Source organism: Sciurus vulgaris (genome assembly GCF_902686455.1).
Source record: "Sciurus vulgaris genome assembly, chromosome: 9".
NCBI classification, from domain to species: Eukaryota; Metazoa; Chordata; class Mammalia; order Rodentia; family Sciuridae; genus Sciurus; species Sciurus vulgaris.
Window position 1 is genome coordinate 140511248 of NC_136469.1, and position 17704 is coordinate 140528951.

Sequence of the window (17704 nt, forward strand, 5' to 3'; positions counted from 1 at the left end):
TTTGCTTTTTGCCTCAAAAGTAGTATGTGTTCATTAAATAAATTCAGGATGACAGAAGAAGAAAAAAAGATTACCCATAGACCCAACACCCAGAAGTAGCCATGTTTGACATTTTGGTATATTTCCTTCTGGTGCTTCTTCGCCTGGAGATTTTTTTTCTTCTTTATTATTTGTTTTTGGTTTTGTATACATAATTTTAATTATAACTGGTGTTGATATTTACTTTTTTAGCCTAACATGATAATATAAGCAATTATTTTTGTGCCATGACATATTCTTTGGCAGGCCATATTTACCTAATAATTTCTCTATACCTGGGAAAATGCTAAGTTGCTGCGTGTGAAGCGACAGCTCTGCTAGCTGCCATCACAGTCACCACCATGACGATCACGAGGACCACTGCTACTAACTTTTACTCGGAGACCTTCCACTCCTACAACATAAGTCAACATTCCTTTTTCACTTTCTTCAGTCTTGCTTCTATAATTATAATCTCTAGCCCATTTATAAATTTATTTTCATATGCATCTTGTATGAGGTGAGGATGTAAAACAACCTCCCACCGCAAAGTGCCAACTGCCCCCAAACCGTCATTGAACACGTCTTTGGTAACTGATTTATGATGCCTTCTTCAATGTAAACAAAATTCACACACACACATACCCTGGCCTAATAGGTTTCACTGAGTAAGTCATATATGCATATATTTACTGTATTTTGGCTTTAAAATGTTCTTACATCTGATAAGGTTGGTGTCCCACTCCTACTTTTTTAAAGAAATCAATTAGATATTCTAAAATTCTTTTTTTCTGGATGAATTTCAGAGCTACATTTAGATTACTCAAAAAGTTTTGCAGGAGTTCTGATCCAAGCTGCATTAAATTTACTAATTAATTTAGGAACAGCTAATTCCCTTGCTACACTTTGCCTTCCATTCCAGGTAAACAATATGTGATTCTACTTGGTCAAGTCTTTGCATCTAAGAAGTTTCCCAGTTCAACTGGGTTGTTAACATTTCTTTTAAAGTTATTACTAGAAATTCTTTTTGTTACTATTGTAAATGTTTTGATTACATTTTAAACGGTCATTAAACAGATACAGGACCACCACTGAAGTATGTACACTTATTCTGCACCGAGGATCTCCAGGCCTTCTGTCGTCAGGCCTCCCCAAACTTACTGCCCAGAACTGAACAAGGGCACTGCTAGCCGGGAAAAGTGGGCTCACACTGGCCTCCCACCCCGCTGCGCTTGCTCTCCAGTCTCTGTTCCCACCTAGAAGTGCTCACTAGTCTGTCCCCAGCCACCCCTTTCCAATGTTCATCCAGCGTGCATACGTTGTAACACAATGAATACTTTCAAACAACTTAAGTGGTAATTTTCCTTACCTATGTTTATTCCATTGAAGAATAAACACAAAACAAACTGAATTTATATTTTCTGCCTTTTTATTTAAAGAGGTTATGAAAAATTTGAAACAAATTTGGTAAAAATAAAGTTTTGGGTTTTTTTTTTGTTTTGTTTTTTGGGTTTTTGTTTGTTTCTCTGCTTTTGTTTTTTGAGGTGCTGGGGATTGAACCTAGGGCCTTGTACTTGCAAGGCAAGCACTCTGCCAACTGAGCTATCTCCCCAGCCCTAAAGTTTTGTTTTAAATAGCAACAAACTGGAAGCAATTTAAAATATCTCTCAACAGGCATTCAGGTAAATCAATTATGTGATATTATTTTTAATGGCCAGGCAGCCAAATAAATTGATGGTACAGAGTAACATGTAGTGACACACAAAAAAATGTTCACAATAATATAGTGTTAAATGAACAAGAAAAGAAAAGCGTGTAAGAGGAGAGAGATTACATAATTCCACAAAAATCCTGTTTTTGTTTAATAGATAAAATGTTTGGAGACTTATACAGTAAAATTGTAACAATGGATAATTCTGGCTTATAGTACCAAATATGAACTTTATGTTCTTCCTTATTCTGTTTAATGAGCACTTAACTGCTTTTATAATCAGATTTAAAGACAGTCAACTTTGAAAATGTATCCTGCTGACAACAGTCCATTGTAAGAATATATAGTCAGTATTAAGTACATTTGTAAAAACATACTAAATGCCAACTTAAAAAAAAAAAAAGCCATGTTCTCATTTGGATGAAAAATTCTAAGTACACAGGGTCTCAGGGAGAATATCACAAGGCAAAGGGCAGTTATCACTGCAAAAAGCATTTAAAAAGATGCCTGGGAATTTCAGAAAGAAGAGTACTGATTACAGAGAGATCCTACTAGTCCTTAAGGACCACCTGATCAAATCCTCTCACTAAATAAGAAGAGTAAGCCTTAGAGGAGACGGGTGGTTCTTCAAGATTCCATCATTAACAAGTGCCAAACTGCAGAAGTACTTATAAGTCAAAACATACTCTTTAATTCCCTTCTCAACTGCTCTGAGTTAAGATATGTTGTCACCTGTCTCTGCTTCTTGGACTATAGGATTTGTTGCTGAAGAAAAACGTCCAAGAAAAGGTGAATGTTCATTTTACCAGCTTTCTTTTCATTTGGCTCTACATTGGGTAGAAATGTGTACAACACTGTGAAGTGAAAAGATTTCCTTTGTTAAACACAGTTTAAGTTCCATAAGAATGTTTTGACAAACAGACATATGTTAGACTGTGATCAGTAGGAGGTAGCAAATTCTAGTATTCCCAGACTTGAGAACTGGAAAGCCAGGTCTCTCTTTAAAGTCAATTTTAAACCTAATGTTTTGAACATAAACAGTTTTTCATATCTTAAAACTGTAATTAACATCTGTAGACTTCACTGATACTTTACCCACCAGAGGGAGCCAATGTGGATTTCCACAGAAGAAACTTTAAACACCAAATGAATTTACATGAATTCTAGAATCATTAATAAATCAATCAAAATTATATTTGTCCCCCCAAAATGGGAAAAAGTAAATGAGATCAGGCATATAACAGAGTTTCCAACTTATTGCAGATGCTCAAAAATGATTGATTTTCCAAAATTTGTATCCTTCTAAGTATTGGTTGTAGTGTTCAAAATAAATGGACAAACTGGTACAGTCATCCCTTTCCATATCTGTAGTGGATTGGTTCTGGACCCCTCTGGATACCAAAATCAACAGGTGCTCCAGTTCTTTATATAAAATGGCACAGCAGCTGTATATAACCTAAGCATATTGTCCTCTACTGTAAATCTAAATACGCCTACTAAAATGTAAATGCCATGTAAATAGTTGTTATATTGTTCAGGGATTCATGACAAGGAAAAAAAGTCTGTATGTGTTCAGTACAGATGCAATTTCTTAAAAAACTCTTTTTAGTCCTAGTTGGCTGAATTCACACAGCAGATGGCAGATAGAGAGGGCCAGCTGCTTTCTGAGTTACAAGCTGATGATGTAAGCTTGATTGATATCTGCCCTGATAGATAGTTCTATCTTAAAATGTAGACAAATCTGATTCTTGAGACTCCAATATGAAACCAGACTCTAAACAGGAAGAATTTCACTAAAAATGGCACACTGAGGAACCTACTTCAGCAGCTCTACCCTAACAGGTGATACACCGAATTCCTGGTACCTACCAACTAGAAGTGAGGAAAGGGGGAACTCCTTAACCCACCACAGACTCTACTTAGAATGAAGGAGGAAATCAGTTGACTATTCCCAAGAACCATGGTTCCCCAACATGTAATGCAAATACCTCCACCAAGATGAGTTTCTTTCAAGAAAAAAGTCAGTACAACTGAAAATACCTGGAAGAACCTGGCACCCACACAGCCCTCATGAGTCTCGATCCCCATCCACGCTCAGAGGAGACTGACTTGCCTAGGACTTCCTGCCATGACAAGCCAGGCCCAGTGCTGCTGGATTTGTAAGGCAGGTCTCCATCTCCTGCAGTAGGCTGGGCATATATATGGATTTGGAATATCTTCAGGACCTAAATATGGCAAAGCTGGAGGACCCTACTGGTGCCAGCTATGCTCTCCAACCCACATTTGCCAAAAAGCACTGCCACTGAGCAATCATCTACCACCTGCTTCTAAATAAAACTCCTAAGTCCTTTGGGCTCTTAGATCTATTCTCTCCTGTTTAGAACTGAGAAGGTATGAGTAACTGGCATCCAACTATAATTAAAAAAAAAAAAAAAAAGTAACTGGAATTTAATACCATTTAATTCTCCAATCTTTCTACCTCTTTCTCTAACTCCACTAATTAATCACTAAATTTGCTGAGTCTAGCTACTAGATACTAAACATATGTTAAGCATCCCTAATTCGAAAATCCAAAATTTGAAACATTTTGAGTACAGACACCACAGGTGGAAGATTCCACATGTGACTTATGAGTCAAAATGCAGGTATACTAAAAATATCCTAAAAAATCAACTTCTGACTATGTGTGTAAGGTGTATTTTGTTTTAGAATTAGGTTCTATCTCCAAGATATATCAGTATGTATATTCAAATATTCCCAAATCCAAGAATTCTGAAATCCTAAATACTTCTGGCCCTGAGCACTAGAGAGAAGGGAAACTTGACCTGCATTGACTTCATCTTCCCTTCCAGACTAATCTACTAACACCAGCTTCTCGGCTTTCACCTGACTTACTGCAACCACCTCCTAATCAGCTCTCTATGTCACACTCCAAAGTGATCATCAATAGTGTTGATTATTTTTAAACACAAATAATCCTTTAATGCCTCACTTTTACAGCTCAGAGCCTAACACCCAAACCCCTTACGCTGCTGAAGTGCTCTAACCCAAGGGCTGGCAAACTTCTTCTCTAAAGGGTCCCACAGTCCACGCACTCGGCTTTGCAGACCTTTGCAGGCTGCCACCTGCTGCTGCAGTACAAAGGCATCCATAGCCTGCACGTAAACAAATGAACAGGATCACATAATGATAGGACTTTATTTACAGGAACAGGCAGTGGGCTGGAAAAGTTTGCACCTTTCTCTAACCTAATCCAGAACAACCTCACCTCCTAGCCAGCACCTGAACCTGTCCCTGGCCTCCTCTAATAGACGGCTCTCATCACACCAGTCTTGCCTCAGTTCCCCCAGTCACCCGGCTGTGTGCATCACTGCCCTTGCTCACTCTTCCCTCTGCAAGAATGTGACTGATCCTTCCCAGGCCTGGTAGCAGGGTTCACATCCTTCAATGGCTCAGTTGGACCCTGCTCTCTCCAAGGTTTCTACTAATTCTTCTCAAGGAGATTTAGTTATCCTTTAAATGTATTTTCAAAAAGCTGGAACATGTATCTCATTGTTCTTTGTGACCTCACAGTGCCTGATACACATCAAATACTCAATATTACTGGATAAAGGAATGAACCAATTACTGAATAAATATAATTTCAAAAGGTGCAGTCCTCACAGTCCTGAGTAAAATTCAGAAGTACAAACTACACAAAGGGCTCACTATTACTGTCATGAAGTCTCCAGCACTGAGCTTGGCATATGGTATACACTCAGCTACTACAATCCATAAAAACAGATTCATGAAGCTAAAAAGGCCTTGGAGAGCACCAATGTGGCCAACTTTACACTCTGCCTCTGAGGCCTGTGGTTAGTTTCTCAAGAATGGGGGAAGGCAGGAGAAGAGTGGCTCATGAATACCTCCTTCCAAACCTTCCACCCCAGCTTCAACCAAAGCTACTTCTCCTCTTCACAAATAGGTCTCTGCCACATATATTTTTAAAATCTATGATTCTACACACTCATGCTCTGTTTGCAAACTGCATGCTGGACCTAAGTTGCTTCCCAATCTATTCCTGTTGCCTGGTCTATCTCGTCTTTCCTGCTTTTACTTACCCTTTCACCTGTTGCCAGGAGCTGCTGCTTTGAACCATGTTCCCTAACTGAAATCCCAGTTTAACTATGATTATATTCGATCCTTGGACAAAGTACATTTCCAGCTACCCTAGGTAACAATTCAGGAGGTCTCAACTCGCCCTTTGGGCCCCCAAATTAAGTCAACACTGCCCTGAGAATGAAATCGGGAGGACCTGAAAAGTCAATGCTAGGAGTTACACTTGTCAATCACACCTAATTTGCTGCACTATCTACGTCTGTTTCTCCCCCACTAGACTGTGAACTCTTTGAGGGAATAACTGAACCTTAGCAACAAAATTAAAGCTATATTTATGGAAAATCTACTCCATGGATACTGGACTAAGTGAAAATGTATACTGTGTAATATTCAGGCTCATGTTAGAACTGTATATTTGTGGGGGAGGATACCGGGGATTGAACTCAGGGTCACTCGACCAGTCATATCCCCAGTCCTATTTTGTATTTTAGGGTCTCACCAAGTTGTTTAGTGCCTCACTTTTCCTGAGGCTGGCTTTGAACTTGCAATCCTCCTCCTCACTGAGATTACAGGCTGCACCACCACACCTGGCAGGACTGTACATTTTTACAACTGGAAGGAGCCTTGGATAGAGATCATCTAGTGAAAGCTAAGAGATACAGATTAACACTTATCCACTAACTCAAGAAATAATGTATTGAGTACCTATACCCTGCACTAGAAGCTACAGATTCAGTGCAGACCACATATAGTCTTCATTTTCATGAAGCATATATTCTAGTAGACAAACAATGAATAAGTGGCTATATGTTAGGTATACAATAATAGAACATTGTAAGGAAAAGAAAACGGAAGTCAAGAAAGGCATTGACTGAAGAGACCTAAAGTTAACAGAGGTCAAGCCATGTGGAATCTGGGAAAAAGAGTGTTCCAGGTAGAAGCAACAAATGCCAAGGCTCTGAGGTTGGACTGTGCCTTGTGTAGGTGAAAGCAGCAAAGAAGCCACGAGAGTTAGAGTAGAATAAGCAAAAGGAGGGTGAAAAGAAAATGAGGTCAGAGAAGAAGTGGGACTAAATCATGTGGCTTTGGGCCACATTAAGAACCTTGGATTTCAGCCAGGAACTAAAGATCAATTCCTAAGAATAATATGAAATTTAGCTTTCACAAAAACAAGGCATAGTAAACAAAGAACAAACTCTCATCTGTATTGTCTGATCTGAACACAACATCTCCAACAACTCAGAATCACTATAATCTTATTTACAATCAAAACATCTTTGTTTTGCCAGAAATCCCTACTTAGCATGGCAACTGAAGCCCAGAAAGACTATGTGGCAGCCCACTTCATGGCATACCTGAGCTGACAGGTTTCCTGACTTCCTGCTCAGTGCTCTTCATGGACCCCTGCTGTCTCCAGATTTGCAGCTGGACTGTTCATAGGGGTCTTGCTTACCCGTGTGGCAGCTTCCCCTAGACCCTGAAACCTTTATAAATCAGTAAGAGCTTCCGCTACCATCTCAGGCCCATCCTTACTCCCAAAGGCTGTCATTATAAACACACCACTCTAGGTTCTCATTCCCCAAAAAGCTGAAGATAACGATGAGGTGAGATGAAGGCAAGTCAGGTACTGTGGCAGAACAGTAAGAGACGTTGTTGCTCGTTTGGTCTGTCTGCTGTCCTGTACTCCCTATTTCCCAACACAGCACTCCCTCTGCCATGGTACTATGAGTCTAGAACCACTGTCCTCAAGCCACCTATTGGCCACAGATTGAAAAGGACATATGATGACCTGACCAATTAAGAACTTACCCCTCTAGCCAGAGGTCTACTACAAGAGAGGATTCAGAATCAGAGCAGAACCAATTAAGAGTCTATTTCTGGAGTTTGATGCACAAGAGCTAGAGAAAGAAGCTCAGATCCTGGAGTTCCCAGTTATGTGAGTTTATGCAACCAAAAGAATCCAGACCCAGGCAGACAGCTGTATAGTTTTTCTCATTCCATCTGCCTAACAACCTTCCAAGGTTGCTACTAACCTATTTTAGAAATGAAGAAACTGAAGTTAGGTAACTTACCAAAGTTCACACAGGTAATAAGGAGTACTCAAATTCCAGTCTATGCCCCAAGTTCCATTCCCTATTAGCCCAAGAAGAAAGTGGAATTTTTTATTCATAAATCACAGTGGATACTTAGAGGGGGAAAATAACATCATCACACTGGTTCAACTGACTGGGTCAACTGACTTTTGGCTGTGCCCCATGACCTCAGCTACATGACTTTGAGCCAGCCATTTCACTTACTTACATGGGTGTTAGGCTTCACATCTATAAAAGGATAATCCTAGACAAGTTAAACTCAGGGTTCTTTTTTTGGGTGGGGTGGGAGGGGAGTACTATACTAGAAATTGAACCCAGGGTCTCACGCATGCTGGGTGAGCACTCTACCACGGAGCTGCATTCCCAGACCTTAAGATCCTTTTGTGAGTGTGTGTGTGTGTGTGTGTGTGTGCGTGCGCGCGCACACACGCACACACCAAGGTTTCCTTTTTTTTTTAAAGTCTGTGGTTCTGCTTCAGGTATACAATTAAGTTTTAACTATATGTCAAATAGGATGTCAGGCAGATTTCAATTGAATATCAAGTCCAACAATTGGTAAGGAATCCTAGGACACAAAGTCATGGGATCCACTGGGAAATCAGCACTGGGAAGAAAGAGAGGAACAGTTGCATACTCACCACATATTTACCAAGGCTGACAGAGTTTCACCGTGGCTCAGAAATGCCTTTATGGGTGCAAACAGTACTTTTGCTCTACTACAGGTACTGTCTGCACCTGCACAAGACTTCACTCACTCCTTCATGCACTTTCTAGGCTTTCCTTTACAAGCAAGCAATGAAAGTACAAGACAGCTAAGTGGTTTTGGAGACTATAGCTTGGAGCCACTGAAGAAAACATTTCTAAATGGCCTACATAGGGAGGCGGGAGTTAGTGCTGGGGAACAAGAATAATCAGTATCCTTCCTTATAATATATTCATAATCTCATGAGATTCCAAAAATGAGTTTGTGATTTAAGTACAATAAAATCAAGTCCTTTTTTATAGAAGTGAGACTCAGACAATAGAGCCTGCCCAAATTCACCCACACCTAAGTAGCAGAATCCAGATTTGAATCCAAGCCCCAATTCTATTGGTAATCCCATGATCCTAATTAGTCCCATGCTCCAAGTGAGTTAACTGATCACTGCAAAGTGGTATATTCATCATTATACAGAGCTGTTCAAATAATATAAGTTCCTCTCCCCAAATCTAAAATGTCATTACTCTTGGTTTGTAATTTAATGGGCTGGCATGCATTTCAGTCCCAATTACTGATATAAATTATGCAAAACATAAATTAAATTTATATCAGCAAATTTAGCAAAACTGAACATAAAAGTTAAACATTTAAAGGAATGATGGAGAAGAAACCAGCCTGAGGGAGGGGAAAAGATCTAATTTCAACACATGTTAAACTTAATATACTTTCTACAAGGATTCAGTGAGATGGAAATCTGAAATCAGGCATGTTCTGTCTGAAATGAGGAACAGAACTGAAATTGAAGTAGGTAAAAAGTATCCTAGAGACAGCAGCAATGCTTCAAGGAAGGCATGTAGCAAAGGGCCTTATTATAACTTGCTACATTTCCTTATGTCTGACAATCAGAGCTAAACCCAAAACAGAATATGTACTCCTAGTACCAACCAGACCTTTATGTATAGGGAATCCAAGCCAAACAAAATGCCAACCACACTTTTGACACATCTGATTGTGGCGAAAGCACAGGAACTCCATCACTGACTATCGTAATTTCCACAAGGAAACAAGGAAGAGCTGCAAGAAGAAAAATGCACAAAACAGCTGCAATGTCAAATTGAAATTCCTCAAAAGAAAGCAAGAAGTCAAGAAGGGAAGTGGCCCTAAATACAGCCCATGTCCTAATTAACAGAATCTCAAGCCCTGACATTTTCCCACTTCATTAAAGAACTTAAACTTCCAGTGACGTGCAGTTCAACCTTGTGACAAAGGCACAAAGTTCTCAAATATTTCTGACAAGCAGTCATCCTTCTGTATAATTTCCCCCAAAGACGGAATTCCAGCATCTTAGTGCCCCATTACTATCCCTGAGGCCCATTTACTCAAAATAGTCACCAGCACACTCTCACCATTCAGGGAAAGATCCAAATGATCACAGGGCTCTCCACAGGGCTCACCAAGCCAACTGTGCTTTTCACCTCTACCGTTCTCAATTCTACACCTGATCAGGACCCAAAATTAGCACAGTATTAATAAACCAGTTTTTTCAGAAAGGACTTCCAAAAACCAAAACTGTGATCTTCATACCACAGTTCAATTAGAGGAACTCAGGATCAGCTTGGACCAAACTGGGAACCAAAATGCCCTCCTTTCCCTTCCTCTTATTTCAACCTGGGAAGTTCCCCTTTGAGATACCTATCATATCTCTCTCCCTCTCTTTTTCTCTCTCTTACACATGCACATGCACAAAAGCAATGCATTTTTGTAAGTCTTCTATTAAAGAGGAAAAAAAAGACCTTCTTACAGATAAATAAACTGAAATCATAAAATTTGCTTAATAAGATCCTATGACGAATAGCTGCTGGGTTAAGACAAAATCTGGTCTATTGGGCCTTCTCTTGTTCTTGCATGGACCACAAAACAACTGACTGCCTGTAGGGCAAAGCTCAAACTCCACAGAGTGATCTCTAAGGTCCTTCAAGATCTCTCCACCCCACCCACCTGTTACTCCACTCCAATTTTTCTGAGTGTGCAAATTCCACCCACATTCAAATGTTTATCAAACTAACTTAGGTCAGCCTGTTACCTACCTCCTACCTTTGTCATACTACTCCCTCAGCCCAAGATGCCCTTCCCCACTTTTTCTGCATTGGAACCGACTACTCCTCTTCTAGATTTTGTTTCAGACATCATTGCCTCTATAAACACTTCCCAGGTTCTCAGGCAGAGCTGACCACTTTCTTTTGTGTGCCCTCCACAATACCTGCAAGGCTTACTGCACTTGTTTTGTTTCTATGGCTGTGTCCTCCACTGAACCTTTTTTATCATATTACTCTAAGATGGTACTGGTCTGGACCAAAGGTAGATATTCAATAGATATTTATTGATGGACTGTATTTATTTACCTAGTCCAATCCCCCTTCTGATCATTGAACATCCTTTACAAAAATGCCATTAATTCATGCATACATATATTTATTTAAAAAATAAGTGCCCAAAAAGTGCCAAGCATTGGACTATGTGCCAAGCAGAGGTGAATTTACTGTGAAATTAATGAACCTTAAGCTTCAGAGGCCCCTCATTTGTACCCTGCAAAGCTATGGACCTTTTTATGTGATTTTGTATGTTTATTTGTTAAAGAGGGAAGCCAGAACTGTACAAGCTTTAGACGCCACAAAAACTAGCGCTACCCTTGGTGCCAAAGATACAAAACTATATAAGACAAAATTAGTTCTCCCCTTATGAGTTTTCTGTTCAGTGGGGGAAAACAGACAACCATTTGTTCATCCATTCATTCAAGGAACGTTTACTAAGCAATGTCATGAGTCACGCGTTCTAAGATGAAGCCAGCACGGTCCCTGCCCTTGAGGAGGAGGTTCCTGCTGTCAGGAAGAAGAACGAAAGCCTGCTGTGTTCAGGGAACAGAAACAGTTTGCAGGACTGTGTGACAGTGTTTGTCAAAGGCCATCCCAGCCTCAGGAGGTACTGGGTCCTACCTACCGAGGGAGGCAAAGGGGAGGGAAAGTTCAGCTGAAATGGGTTTGAAATCAAGGGGAGTCAGGAGGAGGCAGACAAGGAACGGAGGAGGCCAAGCGCTGCGACGGGAAGAGGACGGTGGGACGTGTCCTGGCTCCAGCGCCCCGTGACGGCGAGCCCGCGCGGGGAGCCGCGTGCTTCCCGGGTTCGGGGCGGCCCTCCCCTCCTCAGAACCAGCCCGCCCCCTTCCGAGGCCGCGGCCGGCCCTCGGAGCCAACCCCTGACCCGGGCCTCTTCCTCGCACAACGCTAACGCGGCCGGGACTGCGGCGGGGTCTGGGGTCCGGGTCGCCGGTCCGCCCGCTCCCGCCCGCCGTTTCCATAACAACCAGCTCACCACTTCGCGGGCGCGGCTGGAGAAGTCGCCCTTGGGCCGCGGGCTCCGACGGAACAGCTCGTCGCGGCTGCCCTCCGCCCCGCCGCCCACCGCCACGCCCAGCGCCTTGTTCCGCGTCTTCACGGTCTTGACACTCGCCCGGAACAGCAGGGTGATGTCCACCGCCATGGTGACCCGCACCCGCGGCCCCAAGCGGGCCGGCCCACGTCAGCAGCCGGCGACCGCAGCGCGAACCCTGCCGCGGGAGGACTGTTCCGTTTCCGTACACCTCCCCCGGCAACGGCGACGCGAGAAGAAAGGTTCCGGCCTCCGCGCGGAGCCCACAGCGGAAGGAAAAAAGTTCCTGCCGTGGCCCGAGCGCGCGGAGAAGCGCGGACTCGCGGCGCGCGCGCACCTCCCTCCTCCCCCAAAACTCGGCGCGCCTGGCCGCGCACAGACTTCCCGGAGCTCTCGGGTGCCCCGGGAGCAGGAGGGCTCACTCTCATGTCGTGGTCCCCTGACCGACTGAGCCCAGGCGCTTCACTTGCGGGCACGCGGAGGAGCGCCACCCTTGACCTTTGGCTTCTGGGACTCACCTGAGCAGGACAGAGGCAGAGAGCGATGACAGCCGGCTGCAGGGAGAGCTAGCACAGGTGTACAAGAAAGTGCACAAGAAGCAAGTGTGTACAAGAACCACTCAGCGCTTCCGTAAAACGAAGCCAACACCTTCCTCCGAGGGTACTGAGAACTAACTTGGAAGACGCGCGTAAAGCGTTTCTTAGCTCCTAGTAAGTGGCCAGTAATGCTAGTTACCGTGTCGATAATATGATATTCTCAGTCTTATTACTGTGCAAGAGACTATAAAGAAGGTGTCCCTGAGCAGAGAGTTGAGGATGAGTAGAAATTTGTCCGATGCAAAGGGCATAAATCCCTGGTGTGCATCCCTACTCTACCGGTTTTAAACGTACCATCTTGAGTTATCGTTATTTAAATTGAATACAGGTTAGCCAATGAGGTTTTTTTGCATTTTTGGTTCATGACTCTGTTTTAATTCAAGATCTCGTTGAGTTCAAAGTTTTTCGTTTTTATTTTCCTTGTCCTTGAAGAGGAAGTACAACTAGAATGTGCATTAAAACTGGTTTTAATGGCCAGCAAGATTAAGTTATTTTCCTAATAATACTAAGATGCTTTTCACTCTCATTTTCTCAGGAGTTGTGTAGCTGAGTTTTCCAGAATCTGATCTTTCAACAGACTAAATACAGAGCAGCTGTCTTCTATTAAGTTAGATTTCAGAGAGATTTGCAGAAATACAAATACCATTCTTACCAAGTTTTGTTGTTTTGGAAAATGTATTTTTTTTCAGAAAAGGATACCATTTATGTTAATATGTAATAGACTTATTAATTTTAGATGAATAAAGACAAGTTTTTATTTTATTTCAGTATGGTAAATATCAGTAGATAAAATCCATATAAACAAAAATTGCTTAGGGCCCTGAATAATTTTTTAATGTAAAAGAGTTCTGAGATCAAAAGAGTGAGAACCACTGTGTTGAACAAATAAGTTTATAAGAAAGAGATGTCAAGAAAATATGCATTTACCAGATAGCAGGAAGAAAAAGAATATTAAAATCCAGATCGTAGTCTCTTCATCCTATCTGTACGAAGAAAATAAATTTCCATATGGCTTTCTTCCATCGATGAGGAAGAAAGAAAGAGTAAGAAAGAAATTGCAAAATCTCTGCCAACAACAATTCCGTCTTGCATAAATGGCCCTTTGTTTTATGGAGACATTAATGAGTCTTTGGCTATGCAGAGGTAGGCCTGCGGCAGAGTTGAAGGAAAGAGAGTTAAATTGCTCTGCATAATGAACTGAGAGGGATTGAATTAGGGGAGAGTGGGGAGCCAGAACCCAAGGAGTGGGCCAGAAAGTCGAAAATAGGTAATTGGGAAGGGGGGCAATTTTGCATGGGAGGAAGGCTGAGCTTCATCAAACCTTCAGTAAGTGGTGTCTTGTGTGAATAGTGTGTTTGGTGTGGTGGAATTTGGGGGCAGAAAGGCAGGGACAAATATTTAAATGTTTTTTTTTTTTTTGGTCTGGATCTTTAAAAACATAGAAGATAATGGTAGAAATGAGACATAAGTAAACTCAAAACATCAGGTTATAAAACCTCAAGTGACCACAAGTACATAAGATTCCCAGAAAATGCACAAACAAAAGGTATCTTGCCCCAACCCACTAGCCTGTTTCATCCTGCTTTCTATTCTCCCACTCTGCAGTGAGCCAGATATTGGCCCCTCCAGAGCTAAGTCCACCTCCAGGTTCCTAGAACATGTGAATGTTAACATATCTGCATATATAACAGTCAAGGTTCTTGCAATGAGCAGTGATCCAAATCCAGTAAGTGTCCTTATGAGATAGGAATTTAAGGATACAGAGAAAGGTAGACTGAGTTTAACAAGAAAAGAGCCCATGTGTGTTGGAATGCAGGAAATGCCCATAACATTTGAAATGCAAAAAAAGTGTTCCTGAGCCACCCAGTCCCAGTCTTTGACCTGCAACCTTAGGCCATGCCCTTGCCTGCAGAATGTAACATGAACCTGTGGAGGTGCACACCTTAGTCCCGGCAGCTCTCCTGATGCAGGAGGATCTGGGACAATCTCAAGTTTGAGGCCAGCCTCAATACTTAGTGAGGCTCTGTCTCAAAATAAAAAGGGCTATGGATTTGCCTCAGTGATTGAGCGCTCCAGGATTCAATCCCTGTACCCCTCCCTGCCCCCTCAAAAAACAGTAACTTCAGGACAATGCGCAAGTGCTGGAAAAACTGGCACAAAATTGTGTGACTCTGCCCCTCACTCCTGAAGTCCAGCCCTTCCACTGTCCCTCTATAAATAATACCCTACATCAGGGGTTGCTGTTTCTCCCTCTGGAGATGGCCCACGTTCTCCCTTGAATGTGTATTCTTTGCTTTACCCCAAAAGCTTCTCACTGTTGAGGCAGCCGTCATTCTCCCTTGAATGTGTATTTCTTTATCCCCCAAAATGTCTCTTCCCTGAGCCCACATTCTCTCTAGAATGTGCTTGCCTTGAATAAATCTGTGTCTTCAAGTGACACGTGCTGAAATCCTTTCTCTCATGTCTGCCAGGGACCCCACTTGTCCTGAGTCAAGGTCGCCCTCTCTGGGAACTCCTCTGACTTCCCGGAACACTTAGAACAAAGAAAAGAGAAGGTCCTGTAAAGACACAGAGATTGCTGACAGCCATCAAAAGCTGGAGGAAACAAGGAACATTTCTCCCCCAAGAGCCTCTGAAGGAAGTGTGGCCCTGCCAGCACTTGGATCTCAGGCTTCACCCTGCAGGACTATGAGAGATAAACTTCTGTTGTTTTAACTAACAAAGTTTGTTGTCCCCTGAAAACCACAGGCAACTAATGCACACCATGATTCCCTTCCTCCCATCCTTCCTTCTCAGTTTGGCCTTCAGTTGGTCCTCAGTCCCTGTTTGGGCTTTTATTGCCTTCACAAAAGCTACCTTCATGGCCTTAATCTTTCTGGATGTTCATCAAGCCCTACAACTGCCCTTCCTTTTGTTCTTTCGTGCCCCATCTCTTCTTTGATCACCCCACCACCCTCCATCCTTGGAGAATCATATCTGACCAGGTCCCGTATGCTCTACAGAAAGCTAGAGACCAGAACTGAGTCTGACCAAAGGGAGTGCCAACAAGAGCTCCTTTTATAAAATCTGCACCAAGAAGGATGTCCAGTGGCATGCAGCAAATGCTTCCCTGTCAACCAGTTACTCAGAAGGGGTGGGGGGCACTCCGCTTTTGTTTCCAGTCTTCTTCATAATCAGCTGTTCAAGTGCAAAAGGTGGGAGGGAGCTTGTTCCTCCAGAGTGGTCCTGGTCCATCTGGAAAGGCGCTCCACTTTGAGAAGTTCAAGTGTGGGGAAAGAAAGGGGATGCTTGCCACACAGGCAAATCCACCCTGGGTGTCAGTGAATGAAAAGGTCCCATTAGAACCAGGTGACTAGGAAGCAAGCCAATCCCAAAGAAGGCACAGGATGAAAGAATAAGGATCCACTTGACAGTAAGAGTCTCACACAGGGACAAAACTGATCCCAAGCTTTTAAGGATTCAACTTCTGTCTTCCTGGATCTATGTGACTGAATTTCAAGAGATGGAAAGAGCAAAGGTGGCAGGACATTATCTGTGGTTTGAATTCTGCCAATCATATCTCAGGCAATCACCATAGGAGCTTGACTTATTCAGAAAACTATCTGAAGACTGTCTATGCTGATTTTTCATAAGTGTGGTGAGATGCAAGAGTGAACTGACCTGTTTTCAGTGGGTAGTATTTCCTGCCATCAGCAGTGGCCATGAGAAATAACCCCTCTTCTGCTCCCAGGAACTCCTATTATCACCTGCTACCAGCATGTACCAAGCCTAGCAAGGGCAGGAAGCTCAGTGTGCCATGCACACCCCTCAGCACACCCTGAGAGTTCAGCTCTGTGGCAGCCATATCTCAGCAGGGAGACTCACCACCAGCATCCCTTACTCTGACTCTGCAAGGTGGTCCTAGACTCTACCAAAATTGAAGCTGAGAGTCAATTTGGGAATTGCAGCCTAGACAGCGGACAAGACCAAACCCAGGGGGTGTTGAACATCTGTTGTCTGCTGGCATCCACTCCCCAGAAGCCACACAGATGTGGATACTGGGAAACAGAAGCCCTCAGGGGAGAGAGGGGAAAGTCATTGCTCAGCACCGTTAGCTGTCCCTGGCCTGTAGCCTCTGGACACTGAGGTCTGTGCAGCTTCAAGTGCATCACACATTCGCTTTTCTCTTCTCTGACAATGGCAGCCTTTTGTATTTTCATACCTAAGAAATTTTTGAAAGTTATCTAAGGGACGTTTTTCAGACCTTTGAGCTCCTTCTATTGAAACAAAGTCCAGGAAGCAATTACTAGAGGATGACTAATAAGAGAAACCCCACACAAAAACAGCTTGGGTTTGAATTCCACCCTTCCTACTAACCATGACTTTGGGCAAATGACATCATCTCCTGGAGCCTCTGTCCAAAAAATGCCAATTACGCTCCTGATTCCCTGAGCAGAGGCTTCCCCTGGACGGCCTGGGCCTCTCGGCGGAGGTCGGCCCTGGTTGTCCAGGCAGCACCAGGAGTGTGCAGTTTTCACTTGGTCGAAATGAACCTTTCAGCAGTTCTGAGCCGAGGACAGTTGTTCTGCCTGCACCTGACTGAGGAGTGTATTCTGCAGACTTGCACTTTGACCCGGGGAGAACCAGGACACTAGGGGACTGTCTCGGCCTCAGTGTAGCGTTTCCGCTTCTCTGTTCTGTGACTGAACCCAGGCTCTCCTCAATTCCTGGTTTAGACGGTGTGCTTCCAGTCAGTTAACTTATCAGTTCCAAATCCCAGTCCTGAGGCTGCAGAACATGCTGTGTATCTCGATCTTAATCATGTCCTGCAGCTGCTTGACCCACGTGGTTCTCTGGTCCAGTTAGCTGTGGCTCAGCATCCAGGGCCAGCTGGGCCCTGTGGAGTCTGGGAGCATTGGATGTGAGTTTCCTATTGCTTCCCTGACGAGTCACCACACTGCAGTGGCTTAAGACAGCACAGATCTGTTGTCCTAAGTTCTAGAGGTCAGAAGTCTAATGTGGGCTTCTCTGGGCTAGAATCAAGGAGCTGGCAGGGCTGTGTTCTGTTCTGGAGGCTTCGGGT

At 43.1% G+C, this 17704-nt stretch overlaps 1 protein-coding gene across 2 annotated transcripts in view; it reads right to left on the bottom strand.

The window, feature by feature from the left end:
• STX18 (syntaxin 18) overlaps positions 1-12301 on the bottom strand; it is a 113227-nt gene extending 100926 nt beyond the window's left edge. For both annotated transcript variants that reach the window (XM_079153886.1, XM_079153885.1), the window contains exon 1: positions 11990-12301. In XM_079153886.1, the coding sequence (XP_079010012.1) occupies positions 11990-12157 (168 nt within the window). In that variant the 5' untranslated portion in view covers positions 12158-12301. The remainder of the gene's footprint in view (positions 1-11989) is intronic.
• Positions 12302-17704: the final 5403 nt, after the last annotated feature.